Here is a 25,544-nt window from a genome sequence, read left to right as displayed (position 1 = left end):
GGCCTACCAGGTAATAGTCAACTACCCAACATTGCGTATGTGATTGACCATCATTTCCAGGCTTCACACTCGCCCGTATACTATCGCCCACCTCGTTCAAGACTGTATCTTGGTAGGTGATATGGCAGCGCAGTTCGGTGTACGAGTCACTCATCGGGGCGCCGTTAGGTGCCTACTTCACTCTCTTTGGTGCGGGTATGGTTGGAACCGTGTACGGTATGTACCAGCTTACCATGGTAAGAGTTCAGATGTCATTAGCAATTATTGTGATTAATACTCTTTCCAGGGCAAGCCTGTCAGGCAATAATTTCGTGGACACAACATGCTTGTTACCTAGATTTGCTATATGAGTATCTACTCTGCAGGAAATATTGCCATTGTGGTCGCAACACTCGAGTCAATGTAAAGAGTCGTACTACATGCATGGCGAAATACAATACAGGGCATATCATTCAACAACATGATACGGGCTCCTTGTCAAGAGTGAATCCCTAGTGCCATGCGGCCCATCCAGGATACATCTTACCCTGAAACCGAGTCAATACTCAATGAGCTAACAGAGTAAGAAATCGTCTGACCAGGTTCGCGGGGTCGACTGCCTCTTGTATGAGCATCTGGACGAGATTACTTGTCGAGATTTCCCGTTCGTCTTCTCCTCCTCTTGTGATTCCTCCATAAGTTCGCTCCTTCACGTTTGTCGGGGAATATAGTCCTTTCAATTTCCGCTCTATCGGCCGCAGCGCAGACTTGGCCCATAGTCTCAAATCGGCAGTCTTGATGGCAGCAGAATTCATTTTGTCCTTGTCCTTGTCTTTCGCATTGCGACGTTGCTTTAAACATAAAAGTTTGAGTCGTCAGCAAAAAGACATAGGAAGGCATTGACATACTCTCTTTCTCGTCTCATCCTCCCATTCGACTAGCGGATCGTGAATAAATGCATCGAGAACACTCATGAGGGGGTCCTTGTTATCACGGAGGAGTTGCATTGTAATTTCGCAGGCGATACGAAAGACTCCTTCTATGCCAGTAACCCCAAGGCCGTCAACAAGGTTTTGAGTGAGTCTGAAAGGGACCCTTTCGGGTGTCTCAAGTGTCTTGCCCTAAGGGCACGTGAGTGAAGAAAAAAATTAAGAGGAGGTTTGGAGTACCTTCTCGAAGAGACAGCTAAAATCAACATGGACGATGTCTCCGTTGTTGGTGTCCAGAAGGATATTTTCACAGTGCCTATCTCCCAACCTTCCAAAAAGCGATTAGATGATGATTACTCTTAAGGTGTGGCCATTGGCTCACCCTAAGATGAATCCGACCATTGACATAACTGCCATAGTACGCCCATAATTTAGGCGACTAGCTAGCCATACTGATGGCTCCGGGAATGTTTCCACAAACCATTCGTGAAAGACCGGAGGAAACCTGCGCTGCTTGAATCACAAAGTGACATACACAACAACCACTTACTCAGGAAGAATTTTGTTCACAAAAAGGTCAGCGGCTTCTTTATCGGTACCGTCTTTGATGTGCCTTGTGACATCATTTAATTCCTTTGACTGCTTCTGTCAATAGGAATGTCCTTGAAATACTGGGAAAACGTACCCAAGCTGGAATATTCCTCGTCTCGTAGTATTTCAACAGTACGGGTCTCACAGGTACAGTGTTCGGCACCCATTGAATAACACCACATTCCTCGTTCAATGCCACCACGCCGTACGTCCGAATGTCTTGAAAAAATAAGTCAGCCTAATGCCACTTTTAGTTCGTTCAAGCGTACGAAGCTGCCTTCTCCGAGATTCTGAATTAGTCTTGAGGAGTTTGTTAATGATCCCATTGAAATCCATAAGGCGTGCATCCTTCCGCAGATCGTCCTTCGGTTTGGCGAGGAACATATATTTAATACCGTCGGAACCGTTAACTGTGAATTTTCGTGGCTTGGCCAACGAGTGCATGATTTCAATGTCGTCGTAGAAGACTACATGGAGTTAGTCAAGGTCGCTACTTTCAGTTGTGGGTGTAGTTTACCAGCAAATGTGGGCGACAAAGGGTCAAAAAGATTATGTCGTTTATCGCGGTGGTTCGTAGATGAGACAGGCGGGAGGTTGACCGTCAACGATGATTGCAAAGGGATGAGGATATTACTATCTTTCATCCCAAGTAGCTTGGGAAAATCTCGGCGCATGCTGAGCGTCTTGCGTTCGCCAATGGAGTAATTACAAAGTCGAAGGAGCTCGTCAATCATGGCGTGAAGACTTGTTATAAGGTTCGGAAAGTTGGAGTCCGTGTTCGCTGGGCTGCTCTATGGCATCGCCTTTGATCGAATACTTCAATAGTGGTGAGTATGTATGACTTACTTTCAGCTGATCCAATATTGTTCTTCCGCGCTGCTGGCGAAGGGCTTTCGTCGAGTTCACGACTGATGCGAAGAACCAAAGCGCCTGATTGGGGTATTCTCGGATGACTGATGAAATAAGTTTCGACAAGACTAAGTACACAACACGATTGGGATGCCCAATTCGGGATACGATTTGAGGGAATGCGGTAAACCACTGAACGCAAGAATTAGCAAAGCATTTCGTTGGGTCGTAGAAACTTCACACACCTTGTATACTGGGATGCTATCAATGGAGCTGGCGACGACAGTGTTGATCTTGTCAAACAACGGATTTTCTGCAGAGACCTTACGCTCGCCCATGTCTAGCCATAAGGTGAGCAAACGAGGAATAGTCTGGTATACAAATTTATTTCCATAAGCAGCGGCTTCTGTGAAACACTTGATGGTTTGGAAGTTCATCTTGATTCCCCTGTGACCATTTATCAGCAAGATGTTGAGGCATCCGCGAATAACACTGAAGACTTGCCGGTTTGACTTGTCGTCTGCTGATAGATTCCTATAACACTGGTCCTGGAAGTGGCCAAGGTGGTAAAAGGCACTCTCCCATCCCGGAGCTGAATCGGCGGCGTTCTGAAACTGCTTGAGCACGTAGGAAGCTTCGTATCTATCAGACTCGTTCATCCAACGTGCAAGAAGAATTTGTGCCTGATTGTGGGATCGTGAGCTACATTCATCCGATAAATACGTCCGTACCTTTGCCTTCATCCGTGTGGACTGTTCATCTTCTCTTGTCAAGTCAACAGTATCATTGTCCACGAAACCTAAGATGCGCATGGAGTTTTCAAGTTCTTGGAGCGCGCGTAACGGCTCTCCCCGTGCTCTGACTAGCTTCCCACTTTCCATGAAGCTAAATCGAGCGTTGGTGTATTGCGCTTGGAGCATTGCACTGTATGCGGTCTGCCACTGTCCGGCTTTTCGAGCGATTTTGGCACTCGCCAACCATGATTGACCAATTTGACTTGTGATTGATGGTCGAGAGGTTGTGCTGTCAACAGGCGGCGTAAGTGGAATGTCAAATCGAGCAGTAGTGCGAAGTGATTTACCTGAGTGAAAATGCTGTTCGCCGCATGCTAAGCAGGGATTCATGCACGCGGAAGGTAGGCAATGTACGGTCCAAACGTGCACTAAGAATTTGGCTAAGAGTCACAATAGCAGATTTACGGCCTTGCGAACTTGGCGGCAAATTAGACACAGTCTCGTGGATCAATTCGAGTTCGTGAATCATGTGGAGATCGACTAGGGCGTCATAAGCACGACGATGCCCACTTGGCCCAGAAGCAGCAATTGGAGCACCAAGAACAAGACGTGCTCTCCTAAGGCTTTCTTTGATCTGCAAAGGTTCACTAGACCGCATAGCAAGAAGAACTCGAGCTTTAACCACGGAAGGTCCTTCATGTTCTGTATCCGCTGTGGTCTTGTAAACGTCGTCCCATGCTCCTATCATCCACGCGCTTTCGACCTGAAAGTCTGCCAAAGCCGACTGCCACCCTGGGTTTCTAACAAGAACGCCGTGGACATGTGTGCGGAGAGTATCTACAAAGGATTAGCTCTGCAGCCACAAAAAAACAAGCAAAACATTACCATAATGTCCAAGATTGCGCAAACATCGAAGGAGTCCAAGATGGAAGTCTAAATTGTCAGGCTGTTGCTGAAGACGGACTTCCCAACAACTTTGAGCAGCAGTCCAACGCCCAGTACTTTCATGTTGACGGATTTGATGTTCCAATGAAGGGGACAAGATCAACGTCGATATGCCCTCCATTCCATCCGGTTGGTCGAGCTGTGCGTAAATCTCGTGAAGGCGTTCATAATAGGGTGTGAAATCCGTTGGAGGAGGAGGGGGATGCCGCTCTCTCATCGAGACTATCCGCTTCTCAAAGTTCATAAGTGAGCGAGCGTGAGCTCGACACTGTAGTGCAGCTTTAGCCATGAGTTCATGATCGATGCTAGAAAGGACTGAGTCGACCCGCATAAGCTGCTGCTGACGTATCACAAATTCAGAATTCGCTCGTGATCTTCTGCCTTCAGCTTTTTTCGGTAGGTCCTGTCGCTGGACTCGTACATATGCACTAAGATGGTCCAACAACGTGAAGACAGCCTGGGAGGGATGTTCAGCAATGATGATGAAAATGATCAGGTTTGAAGCCACCTGTGCACTGAGGAACTTCTTGTCTGGAGTGGACGGACTATCAGGAGCTACTTGATCTTTCAAAACAGCTGTTAATTCCTGGATAATGCAGTTGGTATCTTCATCGTTCTCAGAGGCAAGAATGTTCAATACGAGGTGAGGCAGTATGTGGTGAGCGACACCAACATCCTTGTTACGCACTGCTGAGCGAAAGACCCCAAATATCTTCCGCGCCATATCATTAGACGCTTTGGTTATTAGATGAGCTGTCCATAGCTGTACCCATTCTCGATAGGTCTTTTGATGAGGGTAAATGGGCGAAGGAAGATGGGGCAATTCCTTATGTGAAGCTTTGAATTTGCCTGCCAAAAGTGGAGTAACTGTTTCAAGCACATGTTTTGGAAGCCCGTTCCACATGTTACGGACCCGCGCCGGGACAGATGTCGTGTTTTCTGATGACACCAGGGTAGTCGAGAATTCGCAAAAGTGCATGAGTTCTTGTATCGTGTAGGCGAGATGTCCTTGATACTTGATGTCGCTGGTGGACCGAAAAGCGTCTACGAGAACGTCCTGGATGACGTGCAGAGCAAACAATCTTGCTTCTGCGGCATCCTCAAAGTTATTCCGCACGATCATTTTGGTGTCTGTCGAATTAAGGTCGCAACGGTCTGGATCAACCGCCCCAAGAATTCCCATGCAGTCAAACGCCAATTGTCGCAGAGTGTCAGAGCCCTCTCCATCACGAGTGACAACCTGAAATAAGGTCAATTGTATATTTCCAATTAAGGGATCAAATGCGTCGCCCGCTGCAAGGTTCTGTATAAGCGAGGCTTGATTGTTCTTCATGAAGTTTTGAAGTTCAGCGAGAGCCACCTGAGCTACTGTGACGTTGTTACTGGAACACCGATCTAGAATCTTCTGAAGTTGCGCGCGCGGATCCCAGATACGAACACTCTGAAGTTGGGCGTGCATCTCAGAAAGTTCTAGGATATGACTGAGGTCCACCACTGCGTCTAGATGTGCCTTCGCGTTATTTCGGACGCTTCCAACATCAAAGACGATATATTGCAGACATTTCTTGGCGGATTCCCGTGTGGAAGGAGACAAAGCGGACCAGGCAGAGACAATGGCTGCACTAGTAGTGCCGATATGCGGAATAACGTCCTCAACATTCAACATGGACAGAAATGTGTACCACGTGGATAGGGTGACTTCAGCAAGTTCAGGGACCAGAAACATCGTTTGCAAGGTAGCCATAATCTGGGAAAGTTATATATCGTCACGAAAACATTATAAAAGCACGTGCCTGAGGCGAAACTTCATTTACAAGAGGTCCAATTTGGACGATCAGTGCTTCTAGACCGCGTAGAATCTGCTTCTTTGCTGGAAATGATTTCTTGCCGTGAACATCTTGCAGCATCTCATTCAAGTTGGATACAATGCCAAGCATGTATGTCTTGAGGAACAGAGATAATTCGAGTTCGGTGTTGCTTGTGACTGACCGCTGGACTTTTCGCAAAGCGTCCACTGCCTAACAACATGTTCAGGTGACATGAACGACCGATCAACGAGTAAAGTCAGACCAAGGCAGCTCGTTCTTCATTCTCATGTCCTAGGACCACGACTAGATCTGCAAGCAGCGCCACCACACAGCTCTGGACCATGCCTTGGACGGTGAGATCAGCAGACTTGGACTTGGCACCCCTAGAAATTATGTTCATAATGAACGTCAAAGACCCCGTTGTTTGTGCTGGCCCATGTTGTTGATACACATGAGCAAGGATCTGGTGAGAATGATTCATGAATAGCGACAAAATCGTTTCACCCAAATCCTCTGAAATCTCCTCTATTACCTTCGCTTCGGAGTTAGCAAAGAGGTACGGAAGAGTTTTGGGTAACGTGACAGAGACAAAATCGGTTGGATGCACAGATAGAAATCGACACGTCTCGAATATCAACATTGGGTTCGTACACTTCCGGGAGACGACGAATGTTGCGACCTGGGAGAGATACGGCGAGACAAGATTGTAAGGGGACTTCATTTGTGCTTTCGCTATCTCCAAAAGCTGTCGGGGTGCATCAGAGTCTGATATGTATTTCATGAATCGACATACTTGTGTGTAAGCTAAGCCTTTCAATACAGGATTATCTTGGCCTAGTTGGGATATTAAACAGTGGACAATTAATCCAAGAAGCTCAAACTGAGCACTGCTGCTACAGAGAAAGTTGCATTGGTTGACGACCTCAGGGAAGCATGGACAAGCTTACCGCCCAATAGAACCGATAGTAACCAGCAACGTTTCTTTTACCGCATCCTTCACACCTGATTCAAGTAATCCGTTGATCTTCATGAAAATCGTTTCATTGAATTTGCATCCCCTGTCAGTTGCACAAGAGTGGATGTGGATCAAATCCGAAAGTGCGCGACTATACATGGTTGTCCAATGAGTAATTCGACCTCCAGGTAAAATATTTCCTACCCAGCATCAACTCGGACGGAACGGTCCTTGTCATTGAACCCGCGTTGCAAGAAATCAAATACAGGTGGCGGTTCGTCAGATTGAATATCTGCTGAATGTTCTTTGACGACGGTTCTGAAAACATTAAATGCTTGTCGCCGTACACGAACGTCAACTTCAGTTGATGGGCCTTCAATAATTTTGTTCAAAGGTAACAGAAGAGCAGTGGCAATGCGGAACTGAGATGATTGTTGCCGAGAGAACGGCTTGAGGTGCGAGGCAAGGGAGGCAACATTTTCAGCTAGTGTTGCACGCGTAGAAGACGAAGAATGATGCAGTCCCCTACGGTAGACTTCAGAGAAGGCTTACCATCAACGAGTTATGCAGACTCACCGAGCCCACCTGGACCTGATCTGATCTAATACTCGTTGCATGTAAGATGCACTATCTTTGCGCCCAATGCTCTTCCACTGCAGCTCATCAGGCGAGATGACCGCACTAACGAGCCTCTGCAGTTCTGCGCGCCAATGCGAAGAGTCGACGTTGTCTGCAGTCTGGCTCATTGGACTATCAACGTGATTGTCGGTAGCGCTAACCAGTGGCTCCAAATCAGGGTAGGAAGGATTTCCTTGAAGGAATGATTGCACTGCCTTCAAATTTGCTGCATCTAAGTGACTTACACAACCACGTATATACAAGACCGCAAGAGCCTACACCATTTCAGCTTGCGAGGTTTGAAAATTATAGCCACTCACACGAAGCTCACTCCCAGCTAACTCCCATGTTTCAGAACGTAAGAGTTCCAGAATATCATTCACGTAATCGACTGAGAGATGTGTGTTGGAGGTAAGAATTTCTCGTAACTTGCGGTCGACTGATCGTTGCGCAGGGTTTGGACCATACTGGAGTCGTTGAAGTAAAAGACGGCAAGGCAGTCTTGAAAGTCCTCCGATAAGAGATGGGTCTGTACTCATAAGGGTGTCAGCAGCTGCTGCTACTCGAAGCAGGCAGCGGGATCTTGTTGCAGGAGATGTAGGACATTCAGAGCAAAAATCGTATACGCGACGGGTCAGTTCAGAGACGTGACGGAGCATAGCAGCCGTGATGAAATAAGAAAGCTTCGCAGTTGAAAACAGTTTGCCGAATAATTCGACAATGATGCTGGTCAAGACGGAAAAGTGAGAGGGAGATGGGAGCCTGATCACGTTTAGGATGTCTATAGGACACTGAGAAATGCCTAAGCATGAAAATCATTTGACATGTAAGGATAATACCGGAATGGAACAGTCCTCAGTCGTGGTCTTTAAACATGGTGAGGTAGAGAACCAGTGAACGTCAAAAGGACACGATTCGTGTCGATCAGAGATTATTGCTACATATTATCAGTGAGTAGTAGTGTCACAACGAATAAATTAAACTCGCCAGTGCACACGTTTGTCGCTTCATACAAGATGTCCTGCAAGACTCCCCTTTGCAAATCACTAGAATCTCCTCCTGTGACACTTGAAAACGACAAAAGTTGTAAGAATTCGACGAGTGTTCCACAAGCCTTGGAATATAGCGTGTTAGATGCGCCGTCTGAATCGCCCTCATCGGCGGTTTCCAACCATGATTCTGTCGAAGTGCAAAGACCCAAAAGGTGCACAAATACTTTTTTGGATAGATGTTCCTCATCAGCATAAAGCCAGTCAAGCGAATCAGCCCTTTTGCCGACACGTGAAAAAACATCGAGCGTGACGTCTGTAAGCTCGATGCGCTCGTTGGTGGTGCCTAGCATTGATGGCTTGAAATAAGGAAAACAACCAAAGACTTGCTCTAGCAGGCTAGCAAGCAGGCGCAGCCAAAGTGGTTTATCCAATACTAATGGTGGATTGTCGTCATTTAAAGATTTGAGAAAGTCCCGAAGATCTTTGGGTGATGCACTGTTCGTTCCATTTGGAGTTTGGAAGGTTGTGGGAGGGATAGGAGGAGCGCTTGAAGGTGGCACGCTCATAGTTGATATGCGGGTCAAATGATATAGTAGTTCAAGGGGAATAGTAGCATCTACTGGTAAGACGAACTAGTAAAGGTGCACTGCAGATCTGACGCGTTTGCGGACGAGGAGTACCATCAGAATTTCATAACATCACGTGATCCCGGCCCTCATTTCCACCACACTTTGAACCGTGAAGGCAAGTTCCATGATGGTTGCCGCATCTGACTTTAAGGACAAGAAACACTCGGAATCGGACTTCCTGGACCAGCCACAGCAGCATGAACAATATTGGTGCCTCAGCCGACCAACTACTAATATCCATCATCCTCGACTCATCAGACTAATGTCACCCTTCATTTGCCTTGTCGCTAGATTGGTGTAGCGTGCACAAATTGCTGTGGTACGTACTACGATGTAGATCGTTGAAAATTAAATCCCCTAACCTTAAAACCAATCTATGCATTCAATTCAGATTATCTTAAGTACGTAGCAGGCACGAAAGTACGGATGCCCACAACGTCATCCTCGAACGTCTCAGCCTCAATGCCAACCCCTCCGATGTAGCCTGGGTCATTTGTATGACCCGTAAACTTGACCCTGCCACGGTCGGAGAATCCTGCCCATGAATTGGGGCTCGATCTACAGCAAGTACTGAAGACTGTGGGTTGGAGATGGGCATTGGGAATGAGCCGGAGAACGAGAGGCTTGGTTTGATAACGAATGGCTAATAAAGAATATGCCGCGCTGTATACAGGAAAAACTTGTTATAAGAGGCGTGAGATGTGCCAATACATCCCATCATCATCAGACGATTGCAGCCAGCCTCTTGGTAATATGTTCCCCCATCCGAACCTCCGGTGCAGAGAAACTGACGATTGGTTTTAGAAGGAAAACATTTGAACAATATGCATATCTTCAAAATGCCTATTGATGTCAGGTCTGCGGAACACCAGGAGATCTCACCGGCGGTCCTTCAGAATCCGGACTCGACCTCGTCGGTGACGACATCAGCCATGGCCTCCAACTCGATGCGGCCCGTCAGGGCGAAGAAAAATTTTACCCTGAAACCGGTGATGACCTTGAAGGGGCACCGCAGACGGGTTTCATTCATTTCCTACCTTCCAGACGGCAAGGAAATGGTCAGCGCATCATATGGCATGACCACTCGACAATGGGACCTGCAGGCTGGCAAGGAAATTGAGGAGGCGCGGGATATTTGTGAGCAAGACACGCGGACGGTGGCATTGTCTGTGGATGGTCAATGGGTTGTCACTTCGAGTATGAATCCAATCCCTGAACCGCGACAATATCGGACCTGTTATGAAGCTCGAAGCCCGTGATGTTGAGTCAAGGATCGTGAAAACATTTGAAGGTCACATATTTGATCCGCTGCATGGATATCTCTGCGGACGGGACACTGCTGGTGGGTGGGTCATGGAATGGTGTACGGATATGGAGTATGGAAACTGGCAAAGTCGTGGTTGGTCCCTTTCGAGTCGAACTCAGACATAGGATCGGGGTGGTTTGATTTTCGCAAGACTCGAAAAAGCTCGCGATCTTGTCAGAGACATGGAGGTGCCTTGAGGTGTGGGATGTCCAAACACTGAAATTGGATGTCAGAGTAAAGAGAAGCCGCAACGGGACCCGGACTAGTACTCGGACAACAAGTGGCACCCCCATTTTCTGGACAGCCAAAGATAAATCCGTCGTAGCGGTATTTAGATTCGAGCATAAGGTCGACCTCAACACGATCTATGAATTCGACCCATTGACCCTGGAAATCGTTGGAGCTCCATTCAAAGGGCACACTCACACTATATCTGGCCTAGCACTTTCATTCGATTGTGCTCTTCTTGTTAGCGGTTCTTACCCCACCACCAAGCTTTGGGCCTTCGAGTCCCGCCAGCTCCTCGCTTCATTTGAGGACCGACATGTTAACCTCTTACTCTTTTCACCCAACTCATACCAACTGGCTTACACCACATTGGGTGATACTAACATATACATTTACGACCTTCCGCCCGACATCCTTTCTAGTATCCGACCTGCACAAGATAAGGTATGCATTTCCTTGTGTGTATCTATCTGTTGACGTGCTGACTCGTTTTCACTTGCAGACCACTAAATATCTTGATCTACTCGAATGTACGTTCATTAACCCATCCACACAACCCCGTTCATATATACGATTATTGTAGTCCGATGCAACACCTCGTGCCGCGGATAGTTCCCGTCCCCCGCACACTCAGGCCTCCGTCTACAAAATACACCAAGCAAAGCCGCCGCAAAATGCTTCCCCCTCGCAAACATGCAGGCCATCCTGTTCAAAATGATGAGCCTCGTGATCCTTCAGATGTGTGTCCCTTTTACCTCGTACCTTCCCACCTGGCTTGACGGTCCTATTCAGTTCCTTGTTACATCACCCCTACCTCGCTCTCTTTCCGCGCAGGCCATAACTCAGAGGCGTTCAGATACAGATTCCCGCGAGAACGTGAGTTGTTATTCACTATCGACTGCCTGAACCACACGTTTCACTCACATTTTTTTCAGTATCGATCCACACCACCACTGCCCACTACCCAACTCTCTACTACCACAGCCTTCAAACTTTCTCGACTACATAACCTATCAACCTGGTGGCCTGTTGTCAATATTCATCTCGTGCAGGATAAAGAGGTGTGCTGGATTCATTTTTTCACTGTACTACATGATTTATGGATCCATTTGTAGCTCAATATTGCAACGAATGCTCCTGAAAAGAATAAGGACTACAAAGCTGACGAAGAATATGTTTCTTTGTCGTTTTTCCTGACCTAGCCCCAATTCACGGCAACCACCCGCAGCAGCACCAATTGCCACCGACGAGCATGGAAGCGGTAGATTGTGTGGGTGTTTCTAAACCTCATGTGTGCAGCGGAATTGTAGCGGCACACTATTGATATATATCTACAAAAGAGGTGGATCCACATAGGACTTGATTAATGATTGTTGGTGTAACTGATACTCTTATGCTATGTTCCTAATTGATTTTGCTTGAACGCAATGCCTGCGCATGACACCATCAAGAGAGCTGCGACTACGTGCGTCGCCCGAGTTAGCGTTTGGCGGTCTACAGGAAATAGGGATGTGCTGTGTACATATTGTGATAAAATTTTTAATATTGTAATACAGTGTCGCGTGGACTCGTTAACTTTTCCATCATCCAAGTCGTTGAGAAACTTTTTAATAACATTATTGGTGCTGAGGTCTCCATGAAGGACACATCGGCCAACCATTGCCTTGTGTGCTATATTTCATGGTGGTTACAGAAGACTTCGTGTTTGCGAAATAAACTCAGTGCAAGCACACGTATCTAATATACATGAAGCGCAATCATTGGGACGAGACAAAAACAAGCAAATTGAATAGGTCCTCCATCGTACGAGTTGGGCTTGAAAATCCCTGAACGTCAGGCCTCGGTATACGAGTCTCTGGCAAATCCACCGTAGGATTTCCAGCGATAGCAGCAGTGAACAGATCGATTCCGACTTCGGCAGTGACATTAAAGGAACATAAACCGATCACCCTTGACATTCCGAATGTCGGGAAATATTATAAGCACTCTGTTGCATCCATTTCCTCCTTTCCAGACGGTGGTTGGTCCACCATGGGGAGACGGGAATCGTGAGAATACTTCAAGGCCACTCACAGTCCGCATCAATATCTCCGCGGGCAGCATGCTGGCAAGCACGGTTATGCTTAAAATCATGGTTGGTCCATTGAAATGCATTCCAAATTGGTAAATGGCCAGGCGTGATTCGAGACTCGAAAATGCTCGCAGTCAGGGCAATTGAGGCGGGATGTCCAAGCACATCGGACATTAGATGACATGGTAGTCTCGACGGTTTTAATCTGCGCTGCTGCGGATCATATTCATCACGGTTGTGGTGAATTGGGACATACTTGTGTTAACAGTAGCGGCACTGAAGACCTGTAAATTCACATGAGACTAATGTCCTGAACAATCCAAGTTGCTATGCCAGTCGAAATCGCCATGGGCAGTGGATTATGTTGCGCGTGTTGCTAAACACCAACTGCCCAACCTCAGTGCCACTATCAACTGCGCTTGCGCATCCAATCATGATACACGGCTTGTGAGAGCTGCCAACTCAAGAGAAAGAGCGTGGCCAAGTTCAGGTTCCCCATGCCATCGATAGTGCGGTTACAGTATGGCGCAATTGAAAAACGTGTCAATGCGGCACACATCGGGTAGGGTGGTAATGGGCTGAGGTCTGCAGTATGTCGACTATTTTTCTTCCTACTGCAAATCAACGATGTCTAATCGTTACACAAGAGCGGACGGTCCTAGACGTCCGCCGCTACGAGAGTCTCTGTGTTCGACGAACGGAGATGAAATCCGTGTTGGTGGCGTGGTAAATGGTGAGAAGTCTGTGCACACCTGGACCTGGAGTCTGGCAGCACTTCCCGTGCCCGTCGTATTCAACGATGACCACAATCCTTTCTTCATCATGTTGTTCGGTCTCAAAGGCTTTTATCTTTCTGTCATTTTCCGCGTCTCTCCTTTCGACATTCGCGCAGCCCGCAACACTTCCCTTCTATGACTGTTTCTCAGGAAGTGAATCGCAAAAGCTTTCAGTCGACACAGTGTACTCGCAAATAATCAATGGTCAGACGCTAAATATCACAATTTTGGGGAATGCCTCCCAGCAGATCGTCGCATCTTCTGCTAACAGCACCAGCCTTTGTACGCATACTTGCTCGTGTGCTTTAGCTGTCATGACTCACATCCTTCCCTCTCCAAGCTACCCTCTTCACGGAAGCTACGACACTCACCATGAATACCTTCAGTAATAATTCCGCTCTGTGCGATACATTACGACCACCTTCTCCTCTGCCACCTCTCGGCGGAAATTCCACATATTGCCCTATCCCTGCAGGGCCATTTGCACTCTCTGCATCCATACCATTCAATACCAAGAATTCCTTGACAACCATGGACACAGAACTCCGAGCTGTTGACCCATCTGGAAACGAGATATTATGCCTTACCGTCACAACCACACCACTTCATCCTGGACCACTTGATTCGCCGTATGGCAATGCCCACATCATATTTTGGGCAACAGTCGGTCTTGCAGCAACTTATTGGCTCATCGTTGGTTTAGCCCGGATCGTATCTGCTTGGAGTCGGGGCTTCAGTAGACCTGGTCCGGGAATTTGGCACCGGTTGGAGAGTACTGGGTTCATTCTTGCTAGTGCCATCAGCGGTGAGCGTTTTTCAACATCACCTGCACTGATGAGGTTTTGTAAGTAGTTTTACGTGTTCTGTTCGTGTTTTTGCAGAGCTTATGGTACATCAGGCTCTCCATCATTGCGTGATATCATCTTTCACACGCAGTGGTGTGCAGCACTAGCTATGGTCGCTGTCCAGTGGCCGCCTTTCATTTGTGAGTACGATCCGAAATTTGATGTATACCGTATGTACTTATGAATTACAGATCCCCTACTGTCGCAAACTGCCTGGGCGTCACTGACGTATAGTAGGTTTAAATTTGAATACTGTCATACGATTTCTAATGGTCTGTAGACATCACACTGAACGCACATTCCACGCACTGGAACCCACTGAATGTCCAACCGTATAATCCCCCATCAAACTTCGCCGATCAGTTGGCTGATCCGTCTTCCGTTATCTACATTGACCAGTCAATTCCGAACACGATTTTCCTATTGCCACCGAACACTACAACTGGGATGCAATCATTTGCATGGAGTGTTGGAGTGCAACCCCAAGATCTCTTTGCAATCTGCTTAACCCTGTTCTTGGCCATTATAGCTGGCACAATCTTGCTCAGTCTGTTCCTATGGATTGTAGATTGGGTATTTTCACAGCGACCGTCAGGCAGTTTATCAAGTTCTGCTGTGCTCACAAACACGACAAACAAGAGTCACATGCGACGGCTTTCGGCAGGCAGTAAGGACATCCTTGACACGAGTGGAGACGAGAGCAGATCGTCAACCGGATTTGGCCACAACTATACCTTGCTCAGGAGACGCTTCTTTCGACCGGAAGTCAGCTCTTTTCACTCTAGCGTACTGATAGGAAACCTTGTGCGCGTTCTCGTCCTTTTTCATTTACCCGTCACCATATTCTCGTGCTACGAATTTTCAACAGGAAGCTCAGCGTCTTCATTAGCCCTTGGCGCCCTCTCATTCGCCCTCTTCTCTGTGATCGCTCCTTCTCTTCTACTCTTACGGTTAAGCCGGACATCAACAACCAAATTATACGACGAAACACGTACTCTTCTTGCGTTAGGTCCACTCTACAATCACTACCGCCAGCACTCGCAACTGTTCTCAGGCTTGCTTTTCCTGTCCAACCTCGTCCTCGGGGTGACTATAGGGTGCGGGCAGCACAGCGGAACAGCCCAAGCGATTGTAATTTTGGTGGCGGAAGTTGTTAGCGCGTTGGTCACGAGCGTATGGTTACCATGGGGTGCAGGAGCAGGCATGGGCCTCATCAGCTTCTTATTTTGCGTTGCACGTATCGTGGTTGCTGTACTGCTAGTCATTTTGACGCCAACGGTGAGCCCACATGTCTCCGTAAAGTCCAATGCTAAGAACTCGTTCAGATTTCAATTGGCGCAGGCGCAGGCGGTTGGGTAGCCTATGGCATACTGATCGTCGTTTGCCTTGTTTATCTTGCCTTGTTTCTGATTCTTGTCATCAAGGTCATTGAAGCTGTTGTGCGCATTCTAGGTCGGGTTGGCTTTGATCACTCTAGACGGCCAGTCGATAGCGGATTGATTGGTGTGCTTTCTCTTCTCGGATGTTGCGGGCCACGGAGAGGTGGTCGCGAACGAAGACACTACAAAGCCACGGAAGTACGACATTCACCCGTCGCTCGAGACTCTTTTGCTGCACGTGATTCATCTCCCTATGCGCCACCCAATGCATCTTTCGCACAGAGAGACAAAGGTTCCAACTCCTCTCATCATTCTGGTGGGCCTCCGCCATCAGTATTGCGACCCGAGCATGCTCTGCAGCCTTACAGAGAAGACAGTGATGACGATGCAGAAAGTGGACATATCATGGGCGCGTGGCAACCATTCCCAGGTCCCCGCAGTTCATACGACCGCACATCCGTCAGTACACCTCCCCAACACTCCAATTCAGGTTTCTCCCGCATCGGTGGTGGTCGTGCCCACTATGACTCACCGTACGCAATTGCTGGCGAGACTGGGGGGAGTTCAACTTTCACATTCCCGAGCATGGAACGCAAGCGCAGTGGGCCGGTGTCTGTCAGGAAGACAGTTCATGACGATGAAGAACTACCTACTCCAACTGCTTCCATAGCGAATGTTGCGCGCCTTCCTGCACTTATGAGCTCTGGACTACCTACTGGAGCAATGCTGCCACACATGCGCACGAAGAGTCAAACAGCAGTCATTATTGGAGATGTGGCTGCATTGAGTGCAGCACCTGTAAATGCTCCCCCGCAGGAGGAGCATCCTTCGATGGCGACCAAAACAAATAGTGGGGAATCAAACACCAGTGATCCTGACCAGCCAAAGAAGAGACATTGGTACAACATTCGAAGGAATCGTAGGCACAGTGAGGGTGATCGACTGGACGGTGGGGCGAGTGAAGTGGAGCCTGAAGGTAGTTCATCTCCCAAGGATTCTGGAAAGTCGTTCGTCGTTATTCGGGCACGGAAGCCTCAATCATCACAACCCGATACTCATCCACAAGTTCACAAGGTTAGATACTCGATGGACGAAACTGGTGGAGGACCTTCTTCACAAACACAATCTCGGCAGTGATATTAATGATGTGCAGATACCTTTTATGCTTTCCTCATACTTTGTTCTGCTTTGCATCTGTGATTAGTACCACCCCGTGATTCTTATGGTACACAATGTCTCTTGCATGTGTAATATTTACTGCACTCATGTATCTGAGCTACACTCTGTTTTGTGTTACTGGTACGTACGGTTACAGTACTGGACTTGATACATGCCCTGACATGAGATAAATTAATGTGTTGTGATTAAACCGAATTAAAATCTCCACGGAAGTTCCAACATAGCGAATCATCAGTATCATCATTCAGTCATCCACAGAACTGCCATTGTTAGTGTCACCTCCCAACCAAAAGATTCGCCAGTCCTGCCACTCCTTCCGCCACCACCCATAGACACCTTCCTCAGCCTTCGCGCGCGATAAGAGTTCTTCCGTCTCAAACGAGCTGGTGGACATGGTGGAATTCATTCTTTCCAACTGAGATGCGCCGATGTAATGACGCCAACGTCCTCCGATCGTGAGGAATCCAGCCTCGCCAAGTGGATTCTGCGCGAAGGGAGGCTCAGGAAGTGCCTTGCCTTTACCCTTACAACTCCCAGAAAGATATGATAGAGGCACTTCGTGCGCCTCAACGCCTTCATCGCCCATCCCAATCAGTTGTAAGGAAGGCTCAGGACTCTCTTGTGAACTGCACGGCACTGGCAAATGCATTCGTGCAGTCACACTTGAAGGCGGGAAATCCCAGGTTATGATGCACAAAGGAGGCGTGGAGTGAATAGATGCGGGAAGGGGGGCAGCAACGATGTGTGTGATTTTGCCGCGCGTGAGGACAAAAATGCTGCTGTAGGAGGTACCAAGATGAGGAATATGTACAGTTGGAATGTCGACTTTTGAGGGCAGAACCCAAGCGCCTTTGTGTTCTTTGCCAGCCGCGAAATCGACCGAACCTCGAGACCGACGACTTGGGAGAGATCCTCCAGCGTTCAATGTCAGGCTGGATCCACTTCCGCCCACAAAGGAAGAATTGCTAACACTCCCTCCACTCTCGAACATATCCACTTCCGTGACTGCTGAATCAGCTACTCGTATGATTCCAGCCCTTTTGTCGAACACAACAAAAATTGCTGTTTGGGCTTCATATGCGATGTTTACAGGGTTGCACAAGGCGTCTGCGGAAGCTCCACGGTTATGACCGTGCCCAACAGTCGTTCGAGGAGTTCCAACATCAGAAAGTGATCGAAAAGTGTCTTGTACGCATTGCTGAACGAAAGTAAGAGAGCGTGGCTGGGATGGCGTGTAAAATTCCTGCGAAGTGTCCTGTAGTCAAATTAAATATCAGAAGATCGATACACACCTTCACAAAATGGAAAGCCCTCTCCCCTCTCGGAGTCTCATACAAAATTATGTTGGTCTTAGTCGCCACGGCAAGCAGTGCACGGCGAGTGGATCCCGTACCACCTTCGTGCCAGAGAGCATAGGAAACCACACTCGTATTAGATATTCTGGACCCAGTTGACGAAAGTGATGTAAAATCAGTAGCCCAGCGCAGTGGTAAATCGTCGACAACGTCCCAAGATTGATCTCTCTTTGCTGGTGGGCGCTTTGTATTTGGTGTTGGAAGGAAACTAGTTCGTCGCTTACGAGCGGGAGGGTCCGTGATGAGATTTCGTAAACCCTTTGTAATACTATTTGTTGATCTGTGCTTCTTCACTGGTGTCTCTTGGGAATGCCAGTCTGATAACCTGTGCAAATCAACTGGCTGTGCGTCCTGGCCCAGCGAAGTGAATACTTTAGATAACGTAAGGGAAGACTAAATAACTGTCTCACTTGATGCGCGATGGCCCACCTTGCTAGGCTGGTCAAACTTGCGAGTTTATACATTCTGAGAAAGCGCGGGGACTCTTGATGCGCGCCAGGAGATTGAGAATCTTCGAGCTCAGGACCAACCAAAGCAAGTACGACCCCCTGCGGAGTACTTTCACCGGCGTCTTCGTACTCCAAAAGCGACAACTGGTAGACACTGCAATATACCAGTTGTTAATAGCCAGACAAGGGGAATAAGAATGATCGTTTGCTTACGCCTCTCCTGTCCACATAACTCTGGCCTGTGCATCAGCGGGTCCCTTTTGAATGAGGCCAGTTACTCCATCAGGACTTGTCTCATCAGCCCACTTTGCAGGGAACATGTTAAGGACTGACAACCCAGTATCGGTACCCATGAGTAGGAGACGATCGTGCTGGAGAGGAAGAATGCATCTGATAGGCGCAGTCGAGTGCGGTAAAAAACGGGAGCCGAAATGATGGATTGAGAGGTGAGTTGGGGGCATATGTTCCTCTGGTATATGCAGAGAAGGCTCCAGCGATGGATCGGGAGTTGTATATTCATCGGGAATTGTCTGCGGAGGAGGAGGGAGAGGGGGAAGATCTGCATTTATTGTCAAGTGCAGGAGCTCAGGTGTTGAACTGTAACACTCCGGGACAGAGTTGTCTTGATATTCCTCCTGTGCGATACCAGATGAGTAAACCATAGCATGAGGAATACACACATACGGTAGCCTGCGAAGACCCATCTTCACTCCACCCTCTAGCTCGCCTGCGCTGAAATTCCTCGGCAGTGACGTCTGCATAACGCTCTGCGGCTCTGCATTCCGATCAAAAGAAAGTAAAGAAATCAGGGCTAGCGTGCTCACCTCTTTTCTATCCAGCCTCTCCAGCGACCAAAGCTACCGTATCAATGAATATGTGAGATTGTGTTCATCAACCGGTTCTCCTGTCTGCGCACCGTGAATTTGGACCGCTTTGGGCTGCAATATCATGATAAGTTGGAAGGTCCCCGGTCCCCTGTTCATCTCGCTCAGCTCCCTGAGTATAAGTCTCAAAACTCTCAACAGTGTCTCCTGGCGATGTAGACATTTCCGTTATCAGAGTCAGCGCCCAGCAGGTAACTTACAAAGGTGCTGTGTTTGTTTGTAATGTGGCTAACCCTATGCAGTAAGGGACAAAGTACCGACAAGCCCAAACTAACAAAACATACTGTTAATATGCAGATTTGCGTAAAAGTACTTTATTGAGTGACTTAAATGTGGTGTATTGGACAAGGAAAGTCAAGAGAACGCTAGTCCTGTGAATGTTGCTACAGCGCCCACTAGTGCTCCGCCAGCGGCAACACCAAAATTCCCTTTTGTTTTCCGCCCTTTCTCTTCTTCCTCGGTTAGACGTTGTTGAAGGAATTCCGCTGCATCCCCTTCCTTTGCCAAAATAACCCATCGGTGCTCTCGTGAGCTTTCGTTCGGCAACACTCGGACGTTGAAACCTAGTTTCTCTGCGTCGTGCTGCACGGACTTGAGATCGATCAATGGGACGGAGAATAACATGGCAGGTGCAATCCCTGATGATTGCGTGAGATTATCGAGGAATAATGATCTCTCATCTGCGCTCATCGTTCGCGCCAGAGGATTTGGTTTCCTTTCGCAATCTGCATCAAGGAAGACAGTTTCGTTCATATCGATGAAGTCACTTGTGGGGTGGCTAGAAAGCGGTTCTGTGGACACTAGGCTCACAGTCGGGGTCTCCAGCGTGCACGGCATACGACGTGACAGACCGGTACCCGAACTAGCATGACCAGTTGCACATGGCTTATTTGCTGCCCCGGAGCTGAGGTCTGGAGTTTCTTCCAGAGGTAATTCAGGACTAGTTAAAGTCCGTCTCCATTGCATTATTGCTCTCTGACCATCGCCATCACCATCACCATCGTCGTCATCATCATCGGACTCATTGCTCATCATTCCTGGTTGGAGAAGTCTCTCTACAATTTCCGAAGATGTAGTGGAGAGTGACACGAGACTTCCAGCTGGAAGAAGGGCAAAACGGACAGAGAGTCGACGTTTCAGGTTCTTGGATTGGGTGGGTGTTTCAGTGGAAAGGGAAGAACGCTCGTCATTGGGATTCACGATGCGCAAGGATGACAATTCGTCCACAATATCTTCTGTGGCACCATTAGTCTGACCTGATATCGCGGATTCAATATAAGGACAGCCGGAGCGGGGATGCCCCTGCCTGGGTCGGTGGCATGTTTTGCAGTGGGGAGTACGGCGCGGAGACGTGCCTGTAGTTGAAATGTCTGTTGTCATTCCAACACTAGAGCGAGTTTTGGCTTTGGATGGCGTCGATAGTGAATTTGAGTTGGCAGAGCGTGTGACAGGCATCATTCTGCCGGCCAGATGAATTTGTATAAGAGACTCAATAAATGTGAACGACCTGAAAGTTTCTGTTGCGAGTCAGGAGCAAGGTATTTAACCCTCTTTGACTTAATTCTCTCTGCAAAAGGCACCTTCGGAGTTGAATGATACAATCAATAAAAGTGGCTGTAAAGACAATAGGCTTTGTTTAGTCCAAGTTAGTTCCAATAGTAAAACTTTGGATGTTCTTACTGGTGTCCAAGACGACTGTATATCAGACGTTGATCTGCTCACATTGGGCTCACAAAAAGGCGTCGCTGAACAGTCGAAGTCACGTGTGCAATCTTGAAACCTTGATTTGGCCCAGACCACCGTCGTGACCTCGGGCTCGTGATACACTTCAAACCGGAACATTGAAAATGGCATGTGTCCACCACCGCGAAGTGTACCACATCGCAATCGATATTTTGGATGCTGCTCAGACTCATCAGGTTTACTCGATTTGAATAGACGTGTGTATCTCAATTCCGGGTTTCTATAATGCTCCCCGCAACTGGTTCAGAGGGGCATTCACCTAACTTAGTCTGTTTCTCTTCATCCAGCCATGAGTTTCGTGTTAGTCATGTCGCTAGCATGGAACTATGATAGCAGTAGCTATTTTTCTGTCATCGTCTGCTCTATATTTCCGGCTGACGCTGCAGCATATAGCTCTGCGGATTTATCGATCTCGAGCACTCCTACCAGGTCAGCATCAAGGCTGTACAGCTTAATGATTAGAGGTAACGGCCAAGCCGGTCACGCTCTGCCTCAGCCGCATACATAACTCCGCCGGTCTGTAATAAATACTTCCAACTGTCATCCACGGAGGGTTAAGGAGCCCACCAATACAGAAAGTCTACACATATTTTTGCTTCAAAATCTCACAAGGAACGTTCCCGAACTCTCTTGATCCCGAATTGACATTCCTTGCTTCAGGTGCTAGTGGATTTAGCGAGAACTGGATTTACCTCTCACGTTTTGTGTATGCCTCAATGACAGGATGCTGACCGGGAGAAATTGCATAAATTAGGGTACAGGCTCTTGCCCTTGAAATTTGCAAACGGCTGACACCTGTCTTGCTGTCAGGGGAAGACACTGACCCCGTAACAAAGCAAGAAGAATCTAAAGAACCACGACTCACCGCATGCTGTGTTAGTCTTTATGCACAGGATCGCTTGAATATTTTTGGTAGCAGAAGAATAATTAAAAAATACTCACAAAGAAACAGGAGCCTCGGATCATTGAACCATCTTGAAATATCTTGTGAAGTGAATGTTAATAAATGCTGGCATTCATGCATGAAGTATCAACTGGGAACGAACTCGAGCATAACTCAACCTAGGTTCGGTTCTTGCCGTGACTGTCTTGATACTGCCCAAAGGGACACCTTCCATGTTCTAGAGATCCGAAGTTTCGCATGAGCGGCATGTCATACATTATATGCAGAGTCCAGCGGTGTTAAGATACAGTCATTAACAAAAGAAGCATACTTCTTATTACTCATTCCTGTCATCTCCTGTCATCGTCACTGCGTCGCTTCTTGGATGTCTTAGATTTCTTCGATTTTTTGGATTTTTTAGATTTCTTGAGGGCTTTTTCTTCTTTTCTCTGTGCCAAGATATAGTCCCGCATAGGATCTTCAGGATCAATGGAAATAACCGAAGAAGCATCTGAATCCGATGCTTGACCTCCATCTGGAACGGCAATGCGCATTGAAGTCTGCCTGCAATTCAGAAGGGAGCCACGCACCCACGATCATCTCTGGCCTGGCATTCAAACTCTGTTCTTCAGGTTCCTCCCATTCTCCGTCCTCGCCTTTCAACTTTGGCTGTTTATAGTTCTTTACGTGGTCCACACGCAGCGTCTTACCCAGTACGTTGGCACCATTGAGGTTATCAACGGCTAACACAGTGGACCTTTGATCTTCATACATAAGGAAGCCAAATCCCTTTGTTTTACCAGTCGTTTTGTCTCGAGGGAGATTGACGTCCATGACTTCCCCATATCTTTCTGAACGGTTCAATGACATTCAAATAGCCAGAGTAATTGACGCACTGGGAAAATATGGTGATCACGTCACCTTCAGTCAGGTCAAAGTGCAGACCACCAATGAATACATACGCAGAATCTAGTATAATGAGACATGTGCGCGTCAGAGCACCAGAACACTGCAATGAACCGCGACTCACCCTTGTATTCATCATGCCATGATCCTGAAATCCCGAGTTCGAGTTCACGTTCATTAATCTTATTTATTTCCCGAACGACGCTGCCAGAATTCAAAAATTAGATGGAATTGACTTTAGGAGGAACGATCATAGATTCATACCCACTTCATGACTGTAGAGGATGAAGGCAATATTCCCACGCCTTACTGAACTCAAAATTTCGGTAGCTCATCTTGTTTGCCATCAACGCAGACCACAATGGCTTCCTTCACTTTACCGCCAATTCATGACAATCCTGACGGAGGATGGGGTCCGTCGTCTTCTAACATTCCTGAACAGTTCAAGTTCAAGGATATCCCATATGCGCCATATTCAAAATCTGATAAGCTCGGCCGCTTCGCTGATTGGAATGATACCACAGGCGATACTCGCCAAACCGCAGTAGGACTTCCTTCAACAAGGGATGCCCGCGGTCCAGGTCGTTCAAGAAGAGATGGTGCTCAGGCATTCGGCAGTGGGACTGCCAGTGCTTTTGCTTACTTCCACGTGGAAGACGAATCCAGCTTCTCTCTGGTGGATAATAAAGCTGCTCCTCCACGCAGGGGTGGTGGCTTCATACGCGGAAGGGCTACTGGTCGTGGTGGTGTGTCCTTTGCTAATAGGGGGGTTGCTCAACGAGGTGGCCGTGGTGGTTTCAATAACCGAGGGGGCGCACAGCGTGGGGGTCGGAAAGGATGGAGAGATTGGGAAAAGGTTCACTGCGTGTCCTATTTACTCCTTGCTCGGCTAACATTCTCATGGATCAGACAAACCGCACTCGTGAATCGTCTGTTGCGATCAGCCCGCAGTGGACCATGTTGGAGGAGATCGAGTTCCATCGGCTTGCCAAGCTCAAGCTTGAAGTCGATGAGCCGGAAGATATGTGAGTGTTCGTGGTTCTTCTTCCGTCGTACCATATCGAAGACAGTCACTAGTGATACTTACGGCCGCGTTTTTGCGTATGATAAATCATACGATCGAATTACTACGAAGACCGAACGCCCGTTGCAACTTGTGGACCGCATCAAGTACAACACTACAACTTCTGATGACCCCGTTATCCAGCAGGTATGTTTAGTTGCCTCTGCACTTTATGATGCCTAATGTCGCACACAGTTGGTCACCAAAAATGTTGCCAATGTGTATACGACGGATGCTATTTTGTCGGTCCTCATGTGCGCACCTCGATCAGTCAACCCTTGGGACATTGTCATTCTTCGCGAGGGTAATAATTTATATTTCGATAAACGTGACGGTGGTCCATTCGATACTGTTACGGTGAACGAAAACGCTTCGGACCCTCCACAGGATCCTGCACCCCCAAATCCAAATAACCCGACCGAGAAGGCAGCGGTTCCAGAGCCGCCATCCATTAATTCGGCTACGTCACTGTCTTTGGAGGCGACTTATATCAATCAGAATTTTGGATTCCAATCTGTTCAGGAAAACATCGCGGCAGACTTTGCCCACCCTAACCCATTCTATGGTCCAGAAGAGACAGAGCCTTTGGCATCTTGCGGATACCGCTACCGTGTTTTCGACCTTGGTATCACGGAGGACGAAGATGTAAAGATCTGTATCCGCACTGAAGTGGATGCTTATGTACCCGGACCAGGAAATCCACAAGAGGGCCATGGATTGGTCACCATTCGTGCATTGAACGAATTTGACCCCCGTGCCCAAGGAGCAGGCGGTGCTCCTGACTGGCGGTCCAAGCTGGATTCACAGCGTGGTGCTGTAGTTGCTACAGAAATGAAAAACAACAGTTGCAAACTTGCCAAGTGGACTGTACAGAGTGTGCTGGCAGGAGCTGAACTAATGAAAATAGGGTAAGCGTTGTTTCTTATCTGAACTTTCAATTTCTTTGTTCTCTTTATGTTTAACAACTCCGTTCACAGTTATATCTCGCGTGGAAACCCTAAAGACAACACGCGACATGTCATCCTGAGCACAGCTTCCATGCGTCCAACCGACTTTGCTGCTCAGCTGAATGTCTCTCTTGCCAATGGCTGGGGTATCGTCAGAACGATCACTGATTTATGTATGAAAATGCCCGAGGGCAAGTACGTACTTATTAAGGACCCCAATAAGGTAAAGTCACGTCATTCTCTTTGGGCCCATTCTCATCCACATATTTCAGTCGGTGATCCGTCTTTATGCTGTACCTATGACCGCTTTCACTACCGAGGACGAGGACGGTGAGGTGTATGAAGGTGATGAACCTGAGTCCGCGGCCTGAAATGCTCTTTTACACCGAGCTACGTATCTTAGTGTGCCAAAAGATATACGCATTCCAAGAATGCATATGCATCAGACACTGTACAAAGAGATGTATGTGAAGATGAATCATCAGGAAGCCAAGAGCAATT

At 47.8% G+C, this 25,544-nt stretch overlaps 7 protein-coding genes across 7 annotated transcripts; 2 read left to right on the top strand and 5 right to left on the bottom strand.

Annotated features, from left to right (window-relative positions):
* Positions 1–399: 399 nt before the first annotated feature.
* EDB93DRAFT_1266510 (uncharacterized protein) lies at positions 400–7,536 on the bottom strand (the record flags this gene model as incomplete). The annotated part of the gene is made up of 25 exons (XM_041454259.1): positions 400–527; positions 579–830; positions 888–1,100; positions 1,149–1,236; positions 1,291–1,413; positions 1,459–1,541; positions 1,594–1,718; positions 1,769–1,966; positions 2,017–2,290; positions 2,346–2,540; positions 2,594–2,795; positions 2,853–3,371; positions 3,430–3,919; positions 3,968–4,484; positions 4,536–5,158; positions 5,180–5,246; positions 5,268–5,354; positions 5,388–5,432; positions 5,466–5,774; positions 5,821–6,045; positions 6,098–6,580; positions 6,629–6,725; positions 6,783–6,941; positions 6,995–7,315; positions 7,367–7,536. 25 exons carry the CDS (start codon positions 7,534–7,536, stop codon positions 492–494), a joined length of 5,901 nt encoding a protein of 1,966 aa, XP_041310264.1. The 3' UTR covers positions 400–491.
* A 643-nt stretch (positions 7,537–8,179) lies between these two features.
* EDB93DRAFT_136363 (uncharacterized protein) lies at positions 8,180–9,046 on the bottom strand. The gene is made up of 3 exons (XM_041455481.1): positions 8,406–9,046; positions 8,248–8,345; positions 8,180–8,199 (listed from the first exon to the last, which is right to left on the bottom strand). The coding sequence occupies exons 1-2, from the start codon at positions 8,964–8,966 to the stop codon at positions 8,340–8,342; spliced, it is 567 nt and encodes a 188-aa protein (XP_041310263.1). The 5' UTR covers positions 8,967–9,046; the 3' UTR covers positions 8,180–8,199; positions 8,248–8,339.
* Positions 9,047–13,364: 4,318 nt separating this feature from the next.
* EDB93DRAFT_1081026 (uncharacterized protein) lies at positions 13,365–16,771 on the top strand (the record flags this gene model as incomplete). Its single annotated transcript, XM_041445589.1, has 6 exons — positions 13,365–13,692; positions 13,751–14,254; positions 14,309–14,395; positions 14,447–14,488; positions 14,536–15,533; positions 15,581–16,771. 6 exons carry the CDS (start codon positions 13,365–13,367, stop codon positions 16,769–16,771), a joined length of 3,150 nt encoding a protein of 1,049 aa, XP_041310262.1.
* Positions 16,772–17,057: 286 nt separating this feature from the next.
* EDB93DRAFT_1239380 (uncharacterized protein) lies at positions 17,058–19,664 on the bottom strand (the record flags this gene model as incomplete). The annotated part of the gene is made up of 7 exons (XM_041451624.1): positions 17,058–18,056; positions 18,106–18,519; positions 18,579–18,771; positions 18,831–19,252; positions 19,302–19,392; positions 19,442–19,474; positions 19,534–19,664. The coding sequence occupies 7 exons, from the start codon at positions 19,662–19,664 to the stop codon at positions 17,058–17,060; spliced, it is 2,283 nt and encodes a 760-aa protein (XP_041310261.1).
* A 41-nt stretch (positions 19,665–19,705) lies between these two features.
* Positions 19,706–21,265, bottom strand: EDB93DRAFT_1131317 (uncharacterized protein). Its single transcript, XM_041448957.1, has 3 exons — positions 21,182–21,265; positions 21,009–21,115; positions 19,706–20,960 (listed from the first exon to the last, which is right to left on the bottom strand). Exon 3 carries the CDS (start codon positions 20,957–20,959, stop codon positions 19,856–19,858), a length of 1,104 nt encoding a protein of 367 aa, XP_041310260.1. The 5' UTR covers position 20,960; positions 21,009–21,115; positions 21,182–21,265; the 3' UTR covers positions 19,706–19,855.
* A 1,525-nt stretch (positions 21,266–22,790) lies between these two features.
* Positions 22,791–23,239, bottom strand: EDB93DRAFT_1073021 (uncharacterized protein; the record flags this gene model as incomplete). Its single annotated transcript, XM_041444999.1, has 3 exons — positions 22,791–22,974; positions 23,024–23,096; positions 23,158–23,239. Coding segments are annotated over 3 exons (339 nt in total), but the record flags the coding sequence as incomplete, so codon positions are not given.
* A 96-nt stretch (positions 23,240–23,335) lies between these two features.
* On the top strand, positions 23,336–25,414 carry EDB93DRAFT_1326863 (eukaryotic translation initiation factor 3 subunit D; the record flags this gene model as incomplete). Its single annotated transcript, XM_041455069.1, has 6 exons — positions 23,336–23,889; positions 23,943–24,058; positions 24,111–24,243; positions 24,292–25,004; positions 25,074–25,266; positions 25,316–25,414. Exons 1-6 carry the CDS (start codon positions 23,395–23,397, stop codon positions 25,412–25,414), a joined length of 1,749 nt encoding a protein of 582 aa, XP_041310258.1. The 5' UTR covers positions 23,336–23,394.
* Between the last annotated feature and the right edge of the window lie 130 nt (positions 25,415–25,544).

Source organism: Suillus bovinus (genome assembly GCF_016758785.1).
Source record: "Suillus bovinus strain UH-Sbo-P2 chromosome Unknown EDB93scaffold_12, whole genome shotgun sequence".
NCBI lineage: Eukaryota > Fungi > Basidiomycota > Agaricomycetes > Boletales > Suillaceae > Suillus > Suillus bovinus.
This window is presented reverse-complemented; position numbering and strand designations above follow the sequence as displayed.